Source organism: Taudactylus pleione, unplaced genomic scaffold, assembly GCF_031769625.1.
Source record: "Taudactylus pleione unplaced genomic scaffold, aTauple2 ptg000436l, whole genome shotgun sequence".
In the NCBI taxonomy this organism is placed as follows: Eukaryota; Metazoa; Chordata; class Amphibia; order Anura; family Myobatrachidae; genus Taudactylus; species Taudactylus pleione.
In genome coordinates, this window is record NW_028284838.1 from 111,298 (window position 1) to 136,763 (window position 25,466).

General features: G+C 42.4%; 1 protein-coding gene across 2 annotated transcripts in view; it reads right to left on the reverse strand.

The window, feature by feature from the left end:
* Positions 1-1,682: 1,682 nt before the first annotated feature.
* MFSD1 (major facilitator superfamily domain containing 1) overlaps positions 1,683-25,466 on the reverse strand; it is a 46,247-nt gene continuing 22,463 nt past the window's right edge. Inside the window, exons 8-17 of one of the 2 annotated variants that reach the window (XM_088447669.1) lie at positions 22,856-22,954; positions 22,519-22,630; positions 22,069-22,125; positions 21,791-21,947; positions 14,307-14,404; positions 13,973-14,085; positions 12,994-13,041; positions 12,454-12,514; positions 5,890-5,992; positions 1,683-4,154 (exon numbers count right to left, since the gene is read on the reverse strand). In XM_088447669.1, coding sequence (XP_088303795.1) covers positions 4,095-4,154; positions 5,890-5,992; positions 12,454-12,514; positions 12,994-13,041; positions 13,973-14,085; positions 14,307-14,404; positions 21,791-21,947; positions 22,069-22,125; positions 22,519-22,630; positions 22,856-22,954 — 908 coding nt within the window. In that variant the 3' untranslated portion in view covers positions 1,683-4,094. Of the gene's footprint in view, positions 4,155-5,889; positions 5,993-9,035; positions 9,333-12,453; positions 12,515-12,993; positions 13,042-13,972; positions 14,086-14,306; positions 14,405-21,790; positions 21,948-22,068; positions 22,126-22,518; positions 22,631-22,855; positions 22,955-25,466 lie in introns of those variants that run through there. The other variant, XM_088447670.1, reaches the window with a different exon arrangement.

Here is a 25,466-nt window from a genome sequence, read left to right on the forward strand (position 1 = left end):
GCTTCAGCCGGCGCTGCCTTTGTGGGTATCAGGACTGCATGTGCAGCAATGTTTTGATAGCTTGTTTTCCATGTTCTGTACTTGAAAACTTCTGCACCATTTTCCTGTTATGTTTGCACAGTTTCTAAGAATTTTACTCACCATAAAATCTCTTCCTTGGAATCCATCTGGGGGATGCCATTACTTCTGGGTTATGCATAGTGTGGTGTGGAGTTGGGCACTAACTAATTAAGACTGGCTCCCACCCCCTATATAACCCCTCCCCTTCCACTAGAACCTCAGTCTATGTTTAACAAAGCCAGAGACAGACCACGGAAGAACTGAGGGCCTGATTCAGAGCCGAACGCTCTGACCAGAGCGCTCACTCTGAATCAGGGCCCTCCTCCATGAAAATGGAGCGTCCTCCTGGACGTTCGCATAGCTGTGGGTGATCACCCACAGCTTATGCGAGAGTCCATGATGATGGTCGCGATGGTCAAGACCATCGCGACCATCGGGCTTGCGACGGAGACCCTGCGATAGGGTCTCGCTGCCGCAAGCCCTGGAGTGATTTTGGCTCTATCAGAGCCAAAATCACTCCCACTGACATCACTAGTGATGTCAGTGGGGCCGGCTTCAGACGGTAGGCGTTCCCATGGGAACGCCTCCGTCTGGCAGCCATGCCCCCGGCACGCCCACCAAAGGGGGCGTGCTGTCAATCAACATCGACAGCACGCCCCCTTTGGTGCGAGACCCGGAGCGACGGAGAGCCCGTCGCTTTCCGGGTCTCGCGCATGCGCACGACGGAGCTCCCTCCGTCGTGCGCATGCGTAGTGGGGCAACATCGACCCGCTTGCGAGCGTCCTGCGCTCGCGAGCGGGTCTGAATGACCCCCTGAGACACCAGAAACCAACAGGTCACTAGTATGAAACCAAACAACGGTGGGCATCCCGTAGTTGGAATATTCAACAGTCGGGTTTCCGGCGTCTGTATTTGAACCGGCGGCTATTCAGCCGTCAGGATATCATACCCAACCCCATGGAAGATTAAATACATCCATCAAAGTCCAACAAAAGATTTCTGCATCAGAATTTGTGTCCTATGCGTACCAGAAACTGGTGCCAAATTCTACCTGATCTGTAACGCATCATAATAACTAGAAGGGATAAAATGTATACTTATTTTAACAGATTTTTACAACTAAGTTTCAGATCTGTGGCAGTACAGTTATCGGACATTCAATCACCCAGGTAGAGTGCTTCAGTCCAAGACATTTACATGATAGTTTAGCTGCTAGCTGGGCATCAAAGCTGCAATCATGGAAAACCATAGGAAACAATAGGACAATACAGTCACATCAAACTGTAGGTAAAGAACTGCAGCAGTAAATTACCGAATACACTAAAGGGCAAAATCAAATCCGGTTCTGTGCACTTGTGTACAGGCAAGGTTATTAGGATAGGCAACACATCACTCTTTGCTCATGCCAGAGGTGTAAGCAAAACAAAGCATGGTTTTCCTCCTCGGATATCCCACAGAGGTTCATTGAATCTGCCACTTCCACAATTCTCTAGTGTTCCCTTCAATGAATCACATTGCTAAAGAATGCAATAACCTGTCGCGAGAACACTGTAGTACAGTCCAGGATATTCTTATGACATTCCCCACTTAATTGGCTGCATAGGAAAAAAATATGAATAAAGTCTGATGAAAACTTATTTAATTTTTCAGTAAAAAATACAAAATATAGGAGTATAACTTCATGCAGTTTGGATTATAGTTGTTTCATTATACTGATCAGATTGCACATCAACATAGAAAAGCAGTCAAACTGTATACATTACAACAAACTCTACATCACAAATGTGTCCAGACTCCATTCTGAGTAATGAAATTCATCATAGCAACATACATATAGTTAAAGTGGACATTTGCACTGTATGTAATTGCCATTTTGTTAGCATCAGCCGTTGTTCTCAAGTCATAGATCAGAAACCAGAATGTTCTACTAGCGCAGGGAATGCTGTGAGTTACAGTTCCACAATAGATGAACACAGATTATCCAAAAGCTATTAGACTGGTTTTGAACAGTTCATTCATACATACATACTATGGCTGGCCTGACAATTCAGCAGTCAGAGCTGAGGTTTAGTAAGTGTGAAGTAAGAAAGATTTTATATATGAAGAGTGAGGATCAATTGTAAATCGCATCCGGTTTACTGAAAGGGTTTTGACGATTTAGCCACGAAATTGAAAGCTGCAATTTATTTATAGTCAAAACCAACCTGATTGCGTTTTTAAAAATATTACTGCTTTAATTTTGTGCTAAACTGCCAAAACATTGGAATTTCTGGTAACCTGGAGGCTATTACATCTGGCCCAGAATGTCAAGGAAGGACGTCTACATTCATTATTGCTCATCTCATTTCTGAGAAAATAAAAAAAACATTCTTTGTAGTACATTATAACTCTGTAATAAAACAATAAGATTAGAAGAGAACCATTATTGCTTTGAATATACTTACAAAAATACAGATTTGTTATACATATGTGCAATTATACAAACTTTTAAAAGAAATAGTCCATTTACAAGAAAGAAAAAAAAAAGTGTAACATGTTACCAATGTATAATTGGCCTATCTGCGCCCCAGTGTGCCACATAATGTTGGCGCCCTTACTCAGTGTTAAATTAAATCAAATGTAAAAATAAGTTCTTGAAAACAGTAAGACTTTGATTATTGATTTTTTTATATTTTTCAGCTAAACCTACCTAATATCACTTAGCGGCCTCGTCTGAAGTGTCCATAACTCCTGGCATGTAATGATTGGCAGGGACCTAGTGAGGTAATAACAGGTGGGCTGACTCACAGCCCGAGAGTAGCAGCATATGGAATTTGTGCCAGAAAACAATCCTCATTCACATTCTAGGAATAAGGACATGAGGGTGGGGGAACCTTGCACTGAAAAGGAGGAGTTTAATTCCCACTTTATACCATCTTTTATCCTGAGGGCTTGGTCTTCCCTCCACCCAGAGAAGCTCTCTCCTCCAGATAAGTACCAAATGAAAGTTAATTTTAAGTATTATTGTGTTAGCATATTATTCAAAAAGACAATGCCTCAAAAATTCCTAGCTGAACAAAAAGATAAGAAACAATAGTGCAAGAAGCACTGTTTACATAGGATTTGAATGAGCATATAATATAATTCAGATGTGTGATTTAATAGATATTCTGAATATATTAGTCTACTAAAGCTGGAGTGCATCTTTGAATAAACACAATTTATAATAGGCACTCAGAACGTTACAAACTCTCTCCCTCCCCCCCTCCCTCCCGAGTTGAGGTTCTGTAAACATGTAAGATAGCCATACAAAATATTGAGCTCTGACCAAAACAATAAGTTTCATGGAGATGGTCTAAAGTCTTATACACTGTTCACCTACATAAGCAGTGCTGGCAATTCCGCCCCCACTGTGAGGTTCTCAGTCACATGCACTGGGAAGTACACAAGTAAGAGGCAATATGTGAAGCACTTCCTGGATGGATACGGCCAGTAGGGCAAGTATACAGAAAATCTGTGCAGGATTGTTGGAGGATATAGGATTTCATATGTTGTCCAGAAGGTTATTCTTTAAAATCTCCCTTCAAATATTTTTGGTTAAAAAAACACCCAGAGAATAGTGTGCATTATCTTCTTTAGTAACACCGAAATAGAGAACCGGTGTAGGCCTAATAAAGCTCAGTCTCATTCCTCATTTAATAAAACCTGAGGGCTCACGTGCCCACATCCCTTTATGGAGAAGTATGCTTAGACAAACTCATCCCAGTGGTACACATTAGGAATACAGTAACATCACCCAAACGGCAAGTATTGGGGGCCAGTGGGTGTCTAAGCATATACATGGGGCACGTTTTCTGCAGACATACAACCTGTAGGAAACAAATCATCAACATTTATAAACCTGTTAAACACTTCTATTACCTAAACTGCATAGATTGACATTTCTGGCACAAAGAGACTTCATGTATGTGATTCAACAAACTCTGATCAAACCAAAAGGAGCTTCGCAAACTCTGTAAACTTTAGCACACGATGGACAAGTCATTCCTGGGCAGTTACTTCAGGACACTTCTGTGAGCCAGCGAATACAAGTGGCTACAATAATGTTCAGGCAGCTGTGAGGAACAATATATAAATATCAGAAATAAACAACTGTAATTAAACAAAAATGCCTATATACAGCCTAGACACATAATAGATCGGTCATAAATATACTGCTTCTAACCTGCACTGTTACATATTCACTGTCTGGTTCTGTTCAATAAGCCTGGATAGCAGATATTTGAAATGCATATACACCATGCAGGCAGCCACATCTATGTAAGTATCCATTATAATAGAGTAACCAAGGGTAAATACACATCATATGCGACTATTCATAGCCAAGATGCGATACATACACACTTACTTTCCAGTGCTTGGAGGATCCATTGACTCAGCAGGAACCTTGATACATCCAATACACAGAGAAGAAAAACCTTTCTCCTGCTTGGCTGGGCCTTGCTCAGGTTACTGATGCCCCGTTCCCAGTGAACTCCCACTTGTGATTGAGAAGCTCAAAGGGGAGGACTTTGACCATACCCACCAAGGCCTGCCAAAGCAAGATCTCCTGCATGGATATCGGGGGACATGCCAAATAGCAAGACCCAACGAGCATCCCTTGCCTCTGGAAGCTCTTCCCCAAAACAACAGTGACAACTTTGGTCTCCTAACTCTTGCTGCATATTGTATTTAGGTCTAAGACCAATTAAATTAAGATGGATACATACGGATACTACTGCCTGTGTTCTATTTATCAGCAGATAATTTATTTTTTATTTTTCACAGAAAATACTTTATTCCATTTAGTCTCTTTAATATAGGGATTCAGGCAGTTTCCAAATGTTGTAGATGTGGGTCAGCTGAGGGGACTTTTTGGCACTTCTGTGTCTTTTTGGTTTCTCCCTTGAAGAATTGTTTGAGGTCATAACCTATGTTTTTAAGTTGTTATCCCTGGCCAAGGTTATTATAGCACTGGCATGGCTCGGGGTTGATCCTCCTCTTTTTCACAGCTGGGTCTCCTTTGTTAATGATACTGTTAACCACAAAAGATTTCTGTATACAGCTAGAGAAAATTTGCCCAAATTTCACAAATTATGGTCACCATGATACACATCTCACTATGGTCGAAGGGGTAGCGCCTTCTCCCTGCCTGACACTGGTTGATTTGGGGGGGGCTGCCAGCACTTGCTATTGTACTACATTATTTGCTGCCACAACGTTTTAATATTTGTTTAATACTATGTTCTGCATACACACACATTATTATATATATATATATATATATATATATATATACACACACACACACACATATACATACATATATATATATATATATATATATATATATATATATATATATAGTCATAACCACATGTTACTGTGATTCTTTTTATTGTTCATTCTGTGACTGTTTGAACAATACTCTTTGTACTGCTGTTTTTTATTTTCTGGAGTTTGTTTTTGTTTTATTGAAAATTAGGATGGATACAAGAACTTTGCTTATGTGACAAACCATTACCCGTACAATCAACCAATTTGCCATTTATGCCCGAATGGTGCCATTTTAAGCATATCAAAGCTTAGAGAGGAAATGTGAAATAAAACACAAAGCAAAATGGTAGATATAGTCTACATCTGTAGCCCATAAGCTCCAATGGGACAGGGACAGATGTGGATGCCCCATATTCTATAACAGATTTAATAGGCATTATAGTGATACTATTGTACCAATGTTATGCAATGTACAGTTGTGCTGAGGTGACAAGTTCACATGTATTGCTCTTGACGTGCAGTTATGAGACATACCTGTGCTCCCAGTCTTGAAAGATATCGAACCCTCACAGCAAATGCACTCAAAGGCCGAATCCTACTTTGTGAATTTTCCCGCCGTAATCGTGCTTTCTCTGCCCTATAAATAACACAATACACGGTAAGTAGATGGGAAAACATAATACACAGAGTAAGGACAAGCTCATGCTGGCGCTCGGCTTACTGTAAACTCACAGAAGAACACAAGATGGATCCATAAGCATGTATAGCACTGAGTTATAAATCATGTTAACGATCTAGCGAAACACATTAAACAATCAACATCAGTATGTAGGAGGCCTAAATAAATATTCTAGGAGTGCAAAAGGCTAATAATGTTCATCTTATGCCTTTCATAATACTGTATCATTTAATAAAAACACCACAAAGATTTTTTTTTGTAAATGTTTTATTATAATCCAAGTATTTATCTAATAAAGTTATCTTAAAGAAAGTGCATAAAATAAAAGATAAATACAGAAGCATTAGTAAGTGCTAGTGAGCAAACACAACCATAAAGGGAAACTGCCCTGAGAATGTTACGCAAATATAAATAATACAACTGAATAAAAATAAGCAGCTTAATATACATCCAGAATTTTAAGGACAGATGTAGAAACAATTAGAAAACTTAGCTGCATGTGTACCGAACCGTCAGGACTGTGCCTATATGTAAGATGAAAGTGCAAAATTCACTTATAAACACAGTCATATCTCCAAGAGCCATTAAAGGGAAGTGATTTTCTTCAATGCAGGGTGAATAGGTCACAAAAAGCTAAATGACAAGTCAAATGCTTCACCTACATGCGCTTGGTGATAAATAGGGATGACATTAAAAATGACAGCATAAAGAGAGTACAGTATTTGAGTGATATTTATACAGATAAATCTGTTTGCAATCTAAGCCTTGGATGACTGGGAGCTGCGATGATGATTGTATACAAGTAGAGAGCAAAGAAAATTGCATGGTCATGAAAAAGCTTTGCGTCTACTTACTAGGTGCATTCAGTATAATAACTGACCTTTTAATGATATATACACACAATTAACCAAAAAAAATGTAAGCTGATCCGAAACAATAAAAAATACATCTAGTAAAATCATCCATGCACAGCATAGCCCGATTTCTAGCATCTTTAGCACTAAAAAACAAACAAAAAAAACAAAATATTCCAGACCCTTTTCCACAAGACCCCATAAATGCTTTTATATCAAGCAAGTAGTCTGTAAAACACAATATAATTAGAATACCCACAGATATATTAACAAACTGATGCAATATTTCCAACATTATAAAATTAAGTTAAAGAAGTAAAAAAATAAAAAAAATTGTTATTTCCTGTTTTTTCTTAAGACCACCCCATATTTAGCCATGTTCTGCCTTTGAGGAAATGCTTATGGCAAGATTATTCCATAACAATTTAAGATACAGCGGTACCTGCAACATCACTAAATTAGATGGGCTAAAACTGAAACGACCACACACCTATTTACTGGTACCCTACCACCGAGTGACATCACTTGAATTCCACTATGTAGTCACATCACACAGTAGAGTACAAGTACAACTGGTACCCTACCACCGAGTGACGTCACTGGAATCTTGCCATGTAGTCACATCACACAGTACGAGTACAACTTTTTAGAACATACAAACCTATTTCATACAATACTTCATACAGCGGCAGGGTTAACATGTGCCCTCCATTCCAAACAAAAAGCTGCACAAAGCACACAATTAAATTATCCCAATTATGCACTTCAACATAAAGACTGCTTTACACAAATGCAACTTCAATACAAATAACTCAAGTGACAAAAACAAAACACTTTGCTAACTAATAAATGAACAAACCCAAGCAGCTTTCACAGAGTGACTGAGATGAACATAGGGCCTGATTCAGAGATGGACTTTATTGTACAATAATATGCTGATGTCGCAACAGGCGCGTAGTATAAAAAGTTGCCCCCTGCCAGCATCGTAGATCTGAGAGCTGCGTCTAAAGACGCATCATCGAGTCACTCTGGGTGAACCTCAGGTTACTCAGGATGGCCAGTGTTTTCACGCTGGAAGACGCAGTCACGGGTCTCGGCACGCCTTGTAAATGGGGCAGACACACCCCCATTTTAGAGAATGCTGTCCGTTGGTGCGTAGTCCCCGCCCTCAAAAAGATTACCATGCTGCAGCTTACGGGACACTGCGAGGGATCTCGCAGAAAGATCTGCATATAAGGTCCATAGTGCCGCATAGCTCAGCTATTGCCTTACACACTGAACATGCTAGCGTGTATAGCATTCTGGTCCAGAATGTCTAAACATATGCAAGTAGTGATGTACATGTAGAAATAAAAGCATGTATAAATCCATGGGAAAAAAAAAAAAAAAACAGGATGTCTATAAATCTACAACAACAAAACAAGAGTCTTAAAAAAACAAAAAAAGAAAAACAGAAATTTTAATTGACCTGTAGCTTTAAGAAAATGAACATCTAAGTGCTACACAAAAACTATGTTTAATAATGATTAGAACACAGAGGAAAGGATTCACCCGGTTACGAGTAGCTTAAAGCAAGCAAAACAACACTAAAACCACTTTTTGTTTAGGATAAATGTGCTCCCTAGACAGACATAAGTACACTACACGTATAATTCCACTGATAATATATTTCTGCACATCACTCACTGGTAGTTGTTTTTTTCCCTTTTATACATGTTAATTAAAGTGCATTGTGAACAGTAAAATCCTTAAGTACCGTTTTGTGCTCACCTGACTGCACCACATAAAAACAATTATGCTTCTAAAACTAAGTGCTTTGTTGCATTAAATTTAAATGAACTCTCAAGAAGAAAACCTGGTAAATGCACAACAGAAATGAAGTCCCTGTGGCAAACCTAAAAGTCTGAGGAAGAGTGTCGTAAAACCCTCAATTGTCAATTTAATGCTTTATCATTTTGGAATTAATCCAAGACATGTTAGGAAATTACTAAGTGCTATAAGAACAGATAAGAGCTTTATCAAAATACAAAGTGACCTCAGCTAAGCGATTTGTGACTTAATGTCGCAAGAAAAGTCAGTTAATTAAAGCAAGTATCAAGAGAAAACGAAGGCATATTGACCGTAAGAAAAGTTCCCCCCCCCCCCCCCCAGTGCCAAAGACTAATGCCACATAACCACTTATCCCACACGAGTCCTTTCTGGCACCACCAACGTGCAAACACGCGCGACTGAAAGGAAAGTTTCCCTTTTGGTCTGTAATAAGAGTCCTTTTCCTTTCACTACAGTATTACTGTAAGATGGTTAGTTTATGGAAGGTAATTGAAGTGAAATAATAATTTGACTATTTGTAGCAAGCTCAGAAGACACTAAGGCTCCTCGAGTTGACAGATTGCTGACCACTTTCTGCATACGTGAAGATGACATTTTGCTATTCAGTTTCTTTTCTGCAAGAGATTATTATAAAATGTTAAGTTAAAATGGGCAAATGCCGGTGACGAACACACTAGAGTACAGAATGATTTGTATAATGGATTCAAACATATCCAATACTGGAATAAATTAAAGCAACTATAAACCGTATAACTGTATCAGTATTAAAAGGGCATATAGGTTTTATCTTCAGAATATCCGACTATCCTCCAAATAGGAGAATGGGCCCTAAAATCAAAATCCACTGAATATAGAGCTTAAGCCTTTATGGCTTCTCTGATGAAATCAGTGTAACTGGTTTTCTTACATCGTTTCATTGGTCTGGGTGGCTCGTACAGCCTACATTAGTGGTGTCTGATGAGATAGCCTTCACCCACTCACATAATATTAAAGGCATTACTATGGGTTCACAAGGAATCCCAAACATGGGAAGTTGTACATATAAATGTTCCATACCGACTTATGAGTTTTGACCGGTTACCTGAAATACATCAACGTAAAGACCGAAACCGAATGGGTTTGCATGTGTTGGCAATGTACTTTAAACAAGTTTCATGAAGATCTCGCTGTACCAACACAGTGGTTATAAGTGCATTTTAAAAAATATAAATAAATGCACATTTACTATGTAAAAAAAAAATAAAAAATAAAAAAAAATAACCAAGGCATGCATTGGTAGGTATGGATCATTACAGGGGTTAGGTTATATTTTTAAAAAGCCAGATTGGTGTGCAGGAAAAAATAAGAAGGTTCTGTAACCCACAGCAACCAGTGTTCATAATAGTCCTTGTTTATTGTGCAGGTACTACCGAATTTAAATTGGAACCATATTTCTTTGGGAATGGGTTTTATGTTCTAGCTAAACACTTCAGGACATGGAGTAGCCCACCTGTTATACATTATATTGTGAGTGTATAATGTGCATAATGTAAAAAAATGTCTAATTCCTCTAGTGTATGTTATGTGCCACTTCTAATAATTACAAGTTCATTGGGGTTACTGAAAACATCCTAGGTCTCAGCTTTGGCCAAAGACATGTTTAGTTTAAAGTCAGCAGAACAATATGATAAATATGAAATGCATGTAGCTGTAACTGTCATATAAACAACCCATTATTACAACAGCAAACTGCAACTATAGACTAACAAATTAATAGGGTTGCTGAAAAAACAACACGTGCAAATCACTATAGCGTAAAAGGTTTAGCAAAGCCAAAAGTAATAATATGCAAAGCACAAAGATGCAAAGCACAATGAAAATAGCTTAGCTGCAAATCAAAGGGTAAAGCATTCTTACATTACCAGAAAGAAGTCCTATTTTAGAAATGCTATTAAAGTAGAAATCCTCACAATGACCAAAGTAGTGAAATAACCTCTGAAGACAATACGTAAGAAAGAAAAAAAAAAAAAAAAGAAGAAAAACTTGAGCTATATTTACGAAGCTGAGGCTTTTGTAAGCCATCACTTCTTTTTGGGTTGGAGCTGAAAATTTAAAGGAGTACTCAAATTAAGGGGGAGAACATTTTTTTTAAAGCTTCGAGCAAATCAATTTGAGCTTGTTTTTTTGCATCCAAAAAAAAAAAAAAAAAAATCTGTTTTCGAGCAAAGACCAGATAAGTTCATGGACCTATGTGCTTTCGCTGGCGGCTTCCCAAATACAGGCTAATTATCGAGAGTGGTACAATAATGACAATCTGCAGGCTAGAGTGAAGCATGGTGGTGGTTCCTTGCAAGGTTGGGGCTGCCTTTCAGCAAATTAAGTTGGGGATTTGGTCAGGATTAATAGTGTCCTCAATGCTAATACAGGCAGGTACTTCATCATGCAATACCATCAGGGAGGCGTCTGATTGGCTCCAATTTTATTCTGCATCAGGACAACGACCCCAAATATACAGCCATTGTCATTAAGAACTATCTTCAGCATACAGAAGAACAAGGAGTCCTGGAAGTAATATGGCCCCCACAGAGCCCTGATCTCAACATCATCGAGTCTGTCTGGGATTACATGAAGAGTCAGAAGGATGTGAGCAAGCCTACATCCACATTGATCTGTGGTTAGTTCTCCAAGATGTTTGGAACAACCTCCCTGCAGAGTTCCTTCAAACAACTGTGTGCAAGTGTACCTAGAAGAATTGATGCCGTTTTGAAGGCAAAGAGTGGTCACACCAAATATTAAATTTGACTTAGATTTCTCTTCTGTTCATTCACTTTGCTTTTTGTTAATTGATAAAAATAAACTATTAACACTTCTATTTTTTTAAAGCATTCTTACTTTACAGCATTTTTCCACACCTGCCTAAAACTTTTGCACAGTACTGTGTGTGTATATTAACGAAGTTGATTACGAAACGCATTAGGACATGGCTTGCTGACTATCACCACATGACCCGGCGTCCCAGTTCCTGTACCTGAAGAAGTGAAGGCGTGCTGCGGCTTTCGAGGGAGCAGACTGTGTTCGGCTTATCATCGGCGGGGATCAGCGGTGGTTGAAGATGTGCCTGGGTTTAATGTTGTAAACCAAGTGGTAACCAGCACACTCCGTGGGTTACTCGGTACGAGTCTATTCGTGAGCAGTGGTTATTTTTAACTACCTGTTTTATAAATAAAACTTTTATGCACTATGGAGTGTTCCCTTTGTTCATGTTCATATATTTAGGCAAAAATTCGATTTTCATGAAGATAAGATTAATAGAGCAAAAGCCAGTGTTAAGGAACAGGTTATGCAAGATGCAACACTGAGAAGTAGCCACAAAGCAGCGCCCAAAGACTATAACGTGGCAGAAGCAGAAAGCAACAATGACCAGGACAATCACATTATATGAATAAAAGCCCATAAAGGATTTCTTAAATTTGGACAACAACCCCTTAAAGTATCCAGCATGGAGTCTTCACAACACTGCAGCTCTCACCAAGTTATTTACCAGTCCAGTCCTCATCAAGTTATCCTTCATAAAGAGGACTTGTCAGATGGAACAACAGTGTGATAGTTTAAGACATGGCTGGTGACAGAATATATTAAGGAGGGTTGTCTCAAAAAGGAAGTCCCTTTAAATATACATTAAAATAAAAGTATACATTAAAAACAAACAAAACAAAAAAAAAAACACTGGAGTTGTCCTTTAGTGTCTGTACTTACTCAATGGCAGCTCTTTTCTGCAGCTTTTCCCTCTCCCATGAGGATAAATTAAGATCTCCACCTGGGATGAACAGAATGATTTGAAATAAGTTGCAACATTGTTTAAACCATGTCTGGTGCTAAAATAATTTTGGATTAAAAAGCCCAACCTTTATCCAGTATATCTTTATAAAGGTGCCATGCTATGTAACCTTTTCCAGCCTTATCTCTACTCATACTCCCTTCTGCATACTTCACTCTGCCAATGACCACCACCTCACCGTACTCCAATCTGGTATTCAGTACTTTTCCCATGCCACCCCCAACCATTACTCAAGCTTACCACCCTTCCTTTTACCATCTATACTAACCTTTGTATTCTCTATGTAATTTAAACACTGTAATTACGTAGTTAAGTATAGGTGTATGCTGGAAGTTATAGATTAAAGACAGCAGGAAACAAATACGAATCCCCGATATCATGCATGACATGTAGACAACCCCACATTAATATAATTGCGCCGATGCCTTTTATGTTTAAACAAAATACTACTTTCTTACCTCTAAGGAGGTTCACAAAATACAGCATAAACACAGCGATAATGGCCACTGCAATGATAAAGCAAAGATAAAAAACTGTAAAATGCAAATGTTCTACATAGTTTGAGTATTTCGTTAAAAAAACATATACAAGATCAGCAGGATTTAAGAGATCCAGCGTGTATTCAGAGCCATAAACTATCATTGCTAGTGACACGGAGAAGGTGTAAGGTTTCCAATAACTGGATGAGGAAACGTCAAAAATCCCACTCACACACAAAAGTACCTAAAGAAAGCTAGATGCAGACAGATATATGTAAGATACATACAGATAGATATATCCATCTACCCATCTATCGATCTACTAGAATGACAGAAACCAGGTTAAGCTAGTTGCAATAGAGGCTGTTGTGTCATGATGTAGATTGCAGAGAACACAGGGCCTGATTCAGCAACGATCGCTAATCTGCTTATACGCACGCAACGCAGCTGCTAATATCAGTGGTGATAAGTAAATAATTGTATCTGCATTGCGATCCCAGCCTAACATAAGGACGCACACTTCCCCTTACTCACATCCGTATACTTTGGCAACATATCGAAACAATCGGTAACATCGGACACATACACACAGTTAAGGCAGGTCAGACCTCCCTCAGGAATTGCTTACTTCAGTGTACGCTATGAGGCCTCAGGCTGCGTCTGGTATCGCAGTGGCTAATTTATGCACGCCCATGCAACGTTGTCCCAACACACTGGCAGGCCTGCGTTTGTCCGACCACCCTCCAACTGTCCCCACCCAGAAACGGCACTTCCTGTCAATCACTCTGCCATGAGTGTGTATCCTCTGCGATCACAGCAACCACGTCACGCACTGCAAGGCATATGCAGTACGCAACAATCGGCCGATTGCGTGCATATAAGCATCTGCGATCCTTGCTGTATCAGGCCCACAAACTGAAACTTTCATGGCTACATTATGTGATAACATGAAGCTTACTGCAAATGCAAGCACTGAAGAAGACTTCTAGAAACAGATATCCTCGGGAGTCCAGAATAACTCCAGCAACGATGGCAATAATGGCAAGGCCCAGGTTCTGTATAGACTGCATGCTGCAAGAGAGATCCAGAGTACATCACACACGAGTAAGCCTATGTACACATTTACATCAGATGGTTAGATCATCATGAACCATAGACGCTGCATACTTATGAACATCAAATTTGCCCACAAAAAGGAAATACAAAGTCACCAATGACAGTGAGCGAAAAGTGTACTTTAAGGACAGCAGGTATTAAAGAAAAATAGAATATTAGATAGAAATCATACTTACAATCCATATGCCGTACCCAGCTGATGCTCTGGTACAACAAAAGCCACCATAGGCCACAAAGCACAAGCCAAAAGAGAATAGGAAACACCCAATAAGCTCTGTGGAAAGAAACAGCATTCGTGATGAAGACTACATATATGCAAAATGCACCAGGTTCTCAGCTTATATCATCCATATCTTACAGGGAAGAAAAACAGGTTAGTAATACATAAAAGTAGTGCCACATAGCTGAAGGGCGACATAAGACCCAAAAGGACACTTCTGTAGAGACATACGAAAGGTACAGGTGGACCAGGGAACAGAAAAACCCGATTCCCTTGTATCTGTTCTGTCCCACACTGCACAGCGTATCATGAGACTAAACTTTCTCTGCCGCTGCCTGGGAAACACAGCAAAGGTCAGTAGGAGCATGGTTATGTGATAAGCAGGTTATGTGATAACTCACATAACCTGCTTAGGACTGGAGAAATGAAGAGTTGTATTAAAAGGTAAATAAAGAGTTGAGTTACCAAAAACAGGATTTTGGTACTTACCGTTAAATCCATTTCTCCGATTCCACAGGGGACACTGGAGCTTCATGACAGTGGGGTATAGACGGTGGGTTGAGTTGAGCCTGGCACTTTAAAAATCTACAAGTGTGACTGGCTCATCCCCCTCTATGCCCCATCAGCCCCAGTTTAAAGAACTGAGCCCGAGAGGAGACTGAGAACAGACTGAAGAACAGAGAAGGAGAACAGGAAAAGAAACATCCAACATACTGACACACTGCAAGAACACAGCGGGCTGCAGGGATGAACAGTCACACAACCATAACAGACCAAACTGCAACAGAACTGAAGCAGAACAAGTAACTAATAAACAGGCAAGAAGCACTGGGTGGGCGTCCAGTGTCCCCTGTGGAATCGGAGAAATGGATTTAACGGTAAGTACCAAAATCCTGTTTTCTCCTTCATCCACTAGGGGACACTGGAGCTTCATGACAGTGGGGACGTCCCAAAGCTACCCTCCTGGGGGGGAGAGTGCTGAACGCCCTGCAAGACACTGCGACCAAAACTTGAAGCAGAAGCCGCAAAAGTGTCAAATCTGTAGAAACGTACAAAAGTATGAACCGAAGACCACGTCGCTGCCCTACAAAGCTGTGAAGCAGAAACACCTCTACGTGCCGCCCAAGAAGTACCCACAGAGCGCGTAGAATGCGCAGAAATGGATACCGGCGGTGGTCGAGCAGAAGCAACATATGCCTGACGAATAGTCAGACGAATCCACCTGGCCAAAGTCTGTTTAGACGCAGGCCAGCCACGCCGATTAGCATCATAAAGGATGAACAGAGCCTCTGATTTGCGTAGTCCCTCCGTACGGGCCACATAAATGCGAAGTGCCCGAACCACATCCAAGGAGTGAGAATCCCCGGAAGAGTCCGACAACGCTGGCACTACAATCGGCTGATTCAGATGAAACTCCGAGACCACCTTGGGCAAAAAGGAAGGGCGGGTACGAAGTTCCGCCCGATCCTCGTGAAAAATCAAGTAAGGGGAACGGCAGGACAAAGCTCCAAGTTCAGACACTCGTCTGGCCGAAGCCAGGGCCAATAAAAGGATCATCTTCCAAGTCAAATACTTCAATTCCACATCCTGTAACGGCTCAAAGGTGGCTGTCTGAAGAAAAGATAAAACAAGATTCAGATCCGAAGGAGCCGTGGGTGGCACAAAGGGGGGCTGAATTCTAAGTACCCCTTGAAAAAAGGTCTGATCCTCCGGAATCAGAGCTAGGCGACGCTGGAAAAAAATAGAAAGAGCAGAAATCTGCACCTTAAGCGATCCCAAGCGTAGGCCCGCATCAAGGGCTTTCTGAAGAAAAAGAAGACGATGCGGTAAATGAAAAAAGGAAGTGGAAGATCCACGACCTTCACACCAGGAGATATAAGCCCTCCAAATGCGATGATAATGCGCTGATGTTACCGGTTTTCGAGCCCTAAGCATGGTAGGAATGACCGACCTAGGAACACCATGGCATCTTAGGACGGCGGTCTCAATAGCCACGCCGTCAAACGAAGCCGCCGTAAATCCGGGTACACACATGGACCCTGGCGTAGAAGGTCCGATCGCAGCGGAAGTGGCCAAGGTTCGTCTGCCAGCAGGAATAATAGATCGGAGTACCAAACATGACGAGGCCAATCCGGAGCCACTACAATGACGGCGGACGACTCTCGTTTGATCCAATAGAGAATCCAAGGGAGAAGCGGAAACGGTGGGAACAGGTACACAAGGCTGTACGGCCAAGGGATAAGTAAAGCATCTGCTCCCACCGCTGCCGGATCCATGGTCCCGGAGCAGTAAAGGGGTAGTTGATGATTTATCCGTGATGCCATCAGATCTATCTGTGGTTTCCCCCATCTGCAAACGAGCTGACGGAAGACCTCGGGATGAAGGGACCACTCCCCGGGATGAAGATCCTGACGACAGAGGTAGTCCGCTTCCCAGTTGTCGACTCCCGGAATAAATACTGCCGAAATGACCTCTACGTGTTTTTCTGCTGACAGAAGGATGCGGCTGGCTTCTCTCATTGCCAGACGACTGCGGGTTCCTCCTTGGCTATTAATGTATGCCACTGCCGTGGCGTTGTCGGATTGTATCCGAACCGGAAGTCCCCGTAACAGAAGAGCAGCCTGTATCAAAGCTCTGTAGACTGCCCGCAGTTCGAGAACATTGATTGGTAAGAGGGACTCCTGCTGCGACCAAAGCCCCTGGAAGTGATTGTCCAGAACCACAGCTCCCCATCCGCGGAGGCTGGCGTCCGTGGTGACCAAGGTCCAATTCCAAATTCCAAAGCGCCGACCCGCTAACAGATGCTCCATCCGAAGCCACCAGAGCAAGGATATGCGGGTCCTGGGAGACAGACGCACCAGCCGATGCATCTGTAGGTGGGACCCGGACCATTGAGACAGAAGATCCAGTTGAAAAATTCTGGAGTGAAATCTGCCGAATTGGATGGCCTCGAAGGAAGCCACCATTTTTCCCAGGAGACAAATGCAAAGATGCACAGACACTTTCCTGGGTGTGAGCACCAAACGAACCAGCTCCTGTATGGCTATGGCCTTGTCCCTTGGCAGGAATATACGAAGCAGAACAGTGTCTAGAATCATTCCTAGGAACTGAAGTCTTTGCGACGGTATCAACTGAGACTTCTGAAAGTTCACAATCCATCCGTGTTGAATGAGAATCTGATGTGTAAGGGACACTTGGTGTAAAAGTACTTCTGCCGTCGGAGCCTTGATGAGTAAATCGTCCAGGTACGGAACTATCGACACCCCCCGAGAGCACAAGTGAGACACCATGACGGCCATCACTTTGGTGAATACCCTGGGAGCTGACGAGAGACCGAACGGCAGGGCCTGAAACTGGTAATGAGCTTCCTTGATGGCAAATCTGAGCAAAGCCTAGTGAGGAACCCAAATCAGGACATGCAGATAGGCGTCCTTTATGTCTATCGACACCAGAAACTCTCCTGCATCTAGTTCCGCAATGACAGAATGGAGAGACTCCATTTTGAACCTGTGAAATGAAAGATACTGGTTCAAGGATTTCAGATTCAGAATGGGTCTGACTGACCCATCCGGTTTCGGAGCCACAAAAAGGTTTGAGTAAAACACTTGTTGTCTTTGTGCAGTGGGAACCGCCACAAGAACCTCGGCCAGCAAAAGTTTTTCGATCGCTTGACGCAAAATTAGTTGCCTCAAGGGATCGACGGGAAAACCTGTTGTAAAATAACGCACAGGAGGAGTGAAGGCGAACTCGATCTTGTATCCCTGAGATACCAGATTCCGAACCCAAGTGTCTGGAGAAGTCAGTCTCCAAACGTCCGAGAAACACTGGAGACGAGCCCCCACCTTCGGATTTCCGAGATGGGATGGGAGCCCGTCATGCCACAGGCTTGTCTGCTGGCTTATGATCTGGACGGCGGGCATTAGTCGCTTGACGTCCTCTAGCACGGCCTCCTCGCCCCGCTGAAGACTAACCTCGCAGTCGTCCCTGAAATCTTGCAGATGCTCGAAAGGAACGAAAGGAAGGTCCCCTAAACAATCGACATGGAGGAGGTGCTGATGAAGGTAGAAAAGTACTCTTACCTCCAGTGGCCAGCGAGATCCACTTGTCCAGCTCTGGACCAAATAAAATATCACCTGTGAAAGGCAAAGCTTCAACCGCTCTTTTTGACTCAGTATCTGCTTGCCAGGCACGAAACCAAAGTGCCCGGCGAGCAGAGACCGCCGAAGCAGAAATCCTAGCGCCTACCTGTCCGATATCTCTGGAGGAGTCTCCTAAGTATACTGCAGATTCCTGAATGTGTTCTGCCAAGGTGATCAGATCTGCCCGCGGAGTGTTGGATTTAAGACCCTCAAGTCAATTGTTCCGCCCATTTTTCCACAGCCTTGTTGACCCAAGAGCCTACCAAGGCCGGCCGGCCGGCGTGCACCTGCAGCCGTATAAATGGATTTCAAAGTGGTTTCTAATCTCCGCTCTGAGGTTTCCTTCAATGTAGTAGCTCCTGGAACAGGTAACGTGGTCTTCTTTGACAACCGAGAAACCGAAGAATCCACAGGTGGCAGGGTCTGCCACCTCTTTCTATTTTCCGCTGGAAACGGGTAAAGAGAGAAAAAACGCTTAGGAATCTGGAATTTACGGTCCGTATTCTGTCAGGCTGCTGTCATCTGTTCTTCCAACTGGAGAGAAGCAGGGAATGTGACAGCAATCTTCTGTGACCTGGCAAATAAGGAGTCTTCTAACAATTCTGGAGCTTCCGGGCCAGAAATCTTAAGAACTTCCCTCACCGCTAGGATGAGTGCATCAATGCCTTGCATTGCCTCAGGTTCTTGTAAGTAAGTCTCTACATCTGATTCGTCCAGCATCTCCCCTTCCTCCTCCTGGGACGAGTGATCAGCTGCAGAATCCTCATCTGACTGGAGAACCGCCGGAAGAGCCCTCTTCTTAGATGGGCGACTTACCATAGCCTCGGGAGCTTTAGACGCAGAACCCATAACCTGAGCAAGGCTATTCACCGAGCAGACTAAACTCTGAGCCCACGCTGGTTCTGGTGCTAGAAAAGAAGGGTGAGATGTGCTAGGTAGATCTCTGGCGGCCTCCCGTTCCCTACGGGCAGCGGCTAATTCAGAAGAAAGATCCGCCATGACCCCTGCCAAACTATTTATGAAGGAGGGAGTGACAGACTGCGTGTTAGTACTCTCTGCTTCACACGCATCGCACAGGGAAGACCCTTCGGAACGAGCATGGGTAAATTTTTTCTTGCACTTAGTGCAGGCAAACAGCTTTTTGTGAAGCTGCTTTGTCTGTTCTGGAAGTCATCATTTACTCACAGACAGACACCACATACAACTCAGTAATGCAGAAAGAGTATAAGGAGGAGCAGAATTTCAATAATAATGCTACTCAAGTATAAGGAGCAGACAGAGCAATATAGGGAGGAGCAGTATGTCAATAATAATGCTACTAAATTAGAATAGGTAGGATAGTCAAAGCTGCCCTACTGTAAGATTACAGACCCTTGCAGCTGAAGCTGTCAGTCTCCTTCCAGGGAGCCCCCGTTATCAGTACACGGTCTGGCTATACTGAGGCGCCACTCCCTTGTGTAGAGAAGGAGGAAGAGGAGGAGGGACACTCACTATGCAAGCTCCTCCCCCCTATCTATAATGGCCACCGCTATTATATACACGCGACTAACCTCCATTACAGACCCAGCGGCTGTGAAAGCAGTCGCGCTACATACTAAACGTGCGGGGGCCAGAGATAAGACCGCCGCAAGCAGTACTGATGTACACGCCGGTGCCTTCACACAAGCACCGGCACGCAGAGGTAGGACCGCCGCACTGTGCAGAGCGCGCCTCTACCCAACAACCAGCGCCGGTGTTTCTCCTCAAACACCAGCGTGGCACTAACAGCCGTGCGCTGTTAAAAGCCCAGCAAATTATTTATACCTCTCCTGCTAGCCAGGAGAGGTGTGCATACTCACAGCTGCTGCGGCCAGAGCGCTGGGCAGTGAGGGGAGAGCGGAGACCCGGACACAAGCCGGTGTCAACTGTGGCGGGCCCCGCTGAGTCTGATGACTCCTTTAACTGCAGAAGAGCAGCCTCCCCTCTATAGGGTGAGCGGACACAGGCTGCAGTAGCCGTGTGGTACCCTCTCTGGCGGTTCCCGCGCTGCAGGCAGACTGTCACAGCCAACAGTCTGCCTGTCCTCTTGCTTGAATTCTTTCTTTTTTCTTTATATAAATTAATATAAGGGCTGGAGACAGCCCCTGTGCACCGACTCTACTCGGGCACATTCTAAAAACTGGGGCTGATGGGGCATAGAGGGGGAGGAGCCAGTCACACTTGTAGATTTTTAAAGTGCCAGGCTCAACTCAACCCACCGTCTATACCCCACTGTCATGAAGCTCCAGTGTCCCCTAGTGGATGAAGGAGAAATACTAGTGTGGAATTCCAGCTCGTGTAGAAAAAATGTACTCTCAGTGCACAATACTGACTAATTTGAGATATTGCCAAAGCAGCTCTAAAAGCAACAAAAACAGACTATTAAATAGCATACACTCTTTTGCTATCTGATGACTATATAACTTTCAAAGAGACTTGGTTTCGATGGCTTGACTTTAAGGAGTCTGCCGCCTACAAGTCCCATTACCCTTCTATTACTGTGACAGCCTCCTATACTCCCCATCCCTAGTTCCTCCCCTGAAGCCCTTCTAACCGGCACGTATACAGTGGGACCAAGACCTTACTAGTTTCATGCCCCTCATTATTATTTTTTCTTCTCATGTTAGAATCTATACCAGTGGCGTAAGTTCATCCCAGACACCCGAAGGCAAATTTTAATTTGGTGCCCCCCCTAAAAAAAGGGAAATATATATTGTGCATATCTATTACATATGCACAAAAACACTTTTTATAAAATAGCCTTAAGCGGGGTGAATATATTGTGGGCAATGGAGGAGGTGGCTCATCAGTGCTGGCACCCGACGGCAGGCGCCTCCATTGTCTCCCATAGTTCTGCCCCTGATCTATACTATTTGTTTTATAATGTATACCCAGCATAAATTAGTCCTAATATCAAGTGTTTAGTAAAAGTATTATAAATTTACAACAAAAATTTATTTGCTTATTTTTATTCGGAATCTTGAAGTTAGCAGCGTTTCCGAAACTAGGGGCGAGGGAACGGTGCCACCAACCAGGAAGCAGGGCCTCAGGGGCAGTACCATTGCTCTCCATGACACAAGCCTTTGGTTTGCAGGGTGTCTGGAACAGCACCCTGCAGTTTATAGTCCCCTGTACCATCCCCGGATGCTCCGCTATTTCCTGGTGCTGGAAGCCCTTTCCCTTGTGACCTCACATGTTCGTTAGCAGGTTTATGCATAGAATTGGTCTTTGGTGTTCATTTAGGAAGCAAAAGATTTTGGAAAGAAAAACCATCCATACTTACCATAGCAATCCAGGGATTCCAGAAAGTGAATGCCAACATGAGGTGAGCAGCAAGAGTGGCCACAACCGCACACATCACCCAAATTATGTTCTTCCCAACTCGGTCAACTACAAATCCAAATACCGGTGACAGTGGTGCAGAGATTATGTAAACCACACTATAAACAAGAGAAAGCAAAGAACATTATGGTCAAGGTGTAACTTGTTTAATGACAGTACTATATAGTAAAGCGGGGATTCTCTTGGATCTCGCTTAGTAACTGCAGTACATTAGCGTACCTGTTTATTGCTCCAGCTTGGAGGGGGGAAAATTTAAATTTCTCAATGAAAAAAACTCTATGAACAGATAAAAAGAAAAATTACAAAAACAGTATGACAATTTATTGTTACAAAATAGCTAGTATATAGTATCAATGGCAACAGCCAACTGCAATCCCAACCCAGTAGATATATAACCTACATTTCCTTTACCCATTATAATAAAATGTTCTATTAATGGGCAATGAAGAGCCAAAGTTAACAAAACTGTTCTTCGCCTCTCAGAAAGATTTGCAAATGTGAATAAGTGGTTTGATATTCTGCTCATTAGACTAAAAACAACATTTATGCAAACAAGTGACATTACATTGTTTATTTTAAAGGGATTTGAAGTTGGAGAAATTCTCCTAAATGGTGCCGCAAACTGCATATGCCAAAAAATATATATTTACAAATTTACTGTATACTTACTTTCCAAGTCCAATGAAAGGAAACACAGCTACATAGTAAAAAACGCATACTAAAAAGATCAGCCAGAGGCTGAGAGAAAAGTCCTTGACATCAGTAAGCTTGATGACTTCCCCTGGAAAACAGACAGAAAAAAAAGGGACATCTTCAAGAACAGCATGTGCAAGACAGATGTGAGAGCTGCCGAATATAAGAGACTCCGAGGGATGGTGAACAGTCCCCGAATAGGTATGGCGGGAATTATTCAAACTAATTTAAAGATAAAAAGGAGAAAACAATGCTGCCAGAATGCTTACACTTTGCACAGTAATCATATTTGATACAGTCAGGGATTCCCTACCAGTTTTTCCCTGTTCTTTGTTCAATATTTTCTCTGCTCGCCTGTCCAGGTAACCAAGTACAAAGGCACATATCAAGGAAAAGAGACACGTTACAGAGCCTGCAAGAGAGGAGACACAACATAGTGTAGGAATACTCATGAAATGGCAAAAGCAATGAGAGACCAGCTACACACATGGCCTGTGCTGTTTAAACACTAGATAAGCGATACTCCTACAAATTCACAACTCAGTCATCTTGAGCTTGTTTTTTTCCCTGACTAAAAGAGCCATTTAGCATTATAACTGGTAAGACAGAAGGGGTAGGGTGTCCCTTATTTTTGGAGCTTCGAATATGTACCGGGGACACCCTCTAATGTTTTCCCTTTTGGTATAGTAAGAACGTATGCGCAATCTGAGCTCGATCGGACAACTCCAACCCATACCTCAAGTGGCTTGAAGTTTTCAAATTTTACAGTTTTGCATGTAAGTTTGTGCCGTGCGTACCGGTACTTGTGGTAGGCTCAAAGCAGGGCAGATTGGCCTGCCGGGACAGTCTCATTGTCCCCTCAGTGGCCTCACTCACCCCTCTGTCTAGGTGCTTCAACAGGTGCTTTCACAGTAGACCTGAAAACCATTAACGTGAATAAGAGTACACTGCACCGTGATCGAGGGCGCTTGCGAGAAGAAAATGCTCAGAAAGTGGAAGATCAGTTTTAGAGTAAAGTTAACTTGCCAATACCGACAATAGCACTGGGGTAGGAAACCAATGAAGGTAGGTGCAAGTACAGCACCTGTCCAGGAAAGATTGCCTGTCTTGGTCACCGGTCACAATTTAGAAGAGCAGCCATTGGGTGCACCAAAACTAGACCATGCAGTGGGTCAGACGCAGGCGCACGCTGCAGCAAATCTTCTCTCAGATAAAAGTTCAATCAATGTGACCGGACAATGCAACAACACAGGTAGGAATAGCGTTTATTGTTCAGATCAGGGACAACAGATATTTCATAATTTTCTTATACATGACCAAACATGTTTCGCAGGTTCCGTAAGTGGCATCTGCGATATGTTGGAGAAAATGCTTGACCGAAACCTTCTGTACATAGCTTGTCGACACCATACGTTCAAGGTAGTTCTGAAGGCTGTTTTTCGAGTTGACAATGTCAGTATCCTCTGGCACTGACATAACACTCTTTAAGAGGTTCCAAGACTCTCGGAAAGAATTAGACTAAACCTCATATGTTACAGGGATCAAGGACAGACACTAGTCACCGCATCTGAAACAGAAAGCAGAGGAAGTACTCTCCTTGTCATGGAATAGTTCCAGGTAAGCAAAGTAAAGTACTTACCGATTACCAAATGTAAACTAGCCGATGGATTTTTTTCTTCACGACCAGAGACACACTGCAGGGACTATTACGGAGAATTCTCGAGCTTGTTTGTATATATTTGGGTGGAACTCCTGCAAGAGGCATCAAATTTGCCCCGCCTGGTGCCATTCATGATGCCCATTTCATGGCTTGAGCAATATATTATTTGAAGGTCTTGCACTTTAAAGTCCAGTTTAAATTGTTGCATCGTGAGGAAGTGGGACTGCGTGACTTCTGTTTGTTCGTAACAACTGTGTACATCACAGCATGGTTCACAGCACCTTGCTGTTCATGCCCTGTACCAGGATTTTAATTTCATGATACTCCTGCATGTCTATGGTGATGTCAACAAGAGAGTTTCATAAGAGGCTGTGAAAAAATGTGTGGTCACCTTTGATATCCGACACCTGAATTGGCTGGGTTGGCTCTCTTGGATGATGCTGCCCCATTGGAGAAAAAACGCAGCATGGTCACAGCCATGCTTGCTGATTTGGATGAGAGTGAAAATACACCCGTTGCTGCGACAAAAAATAAACATTGGTGTCCAAGAGTATGAGTGACTTTCTTCAGAATCTGTATGTATTTTTAAGAGGTTCGGCTTGCCATGTGATTTTTTTTTAGATGAAGATCTTGCGGAGTGGAATGATTGTGCAGATTTTAAGCAGGCCTGTGACTTTAACAATTTTTCTGTCGTGAATGATCCAGCTGAACTGGGAGTTGGTTTGACCCAAGTGTACCTCGGTTAAATTAAGAGTGAGCATAATTTTCAGAATCGGTTGTCGGTTTCTCAGCACACATGCAGGGCAGTAACATTCTTCACAAAGGAACATTTGTCACTTCATTTGTTCGACTAATAGAAACAGTGTCAGAACATTACTTCACATGTATAAATGTGATTATTTTGTTATTGCAATCCAAATACATAATTTATAGCATTTCAACTAAATTGTCTTATTTTCAAATCCTTTGAGGCACAAGTTGGGGTAGTCAAGAGCTCAAACTTCGCATACATTTATATTATACAAAAAGGAAAACAATTAGGGGGTGTCCCGTATCAAATTAAAACCATTTCAGAATCGGCCTACATAAGGGACACCCTAACAGAGGGTGGAGGCCTTCCACGCTGGTAGACAGCAAAAGGCTAATCAGGACTCCCAGGTAACTGGAGGCTAAATATTTATTATAGTAAGTTGTAAATCACAGAGGGAAGACAAGTTCTTTTCTCAAGAATATTAAAATAACTAATCTGCTATTACTGTACAGT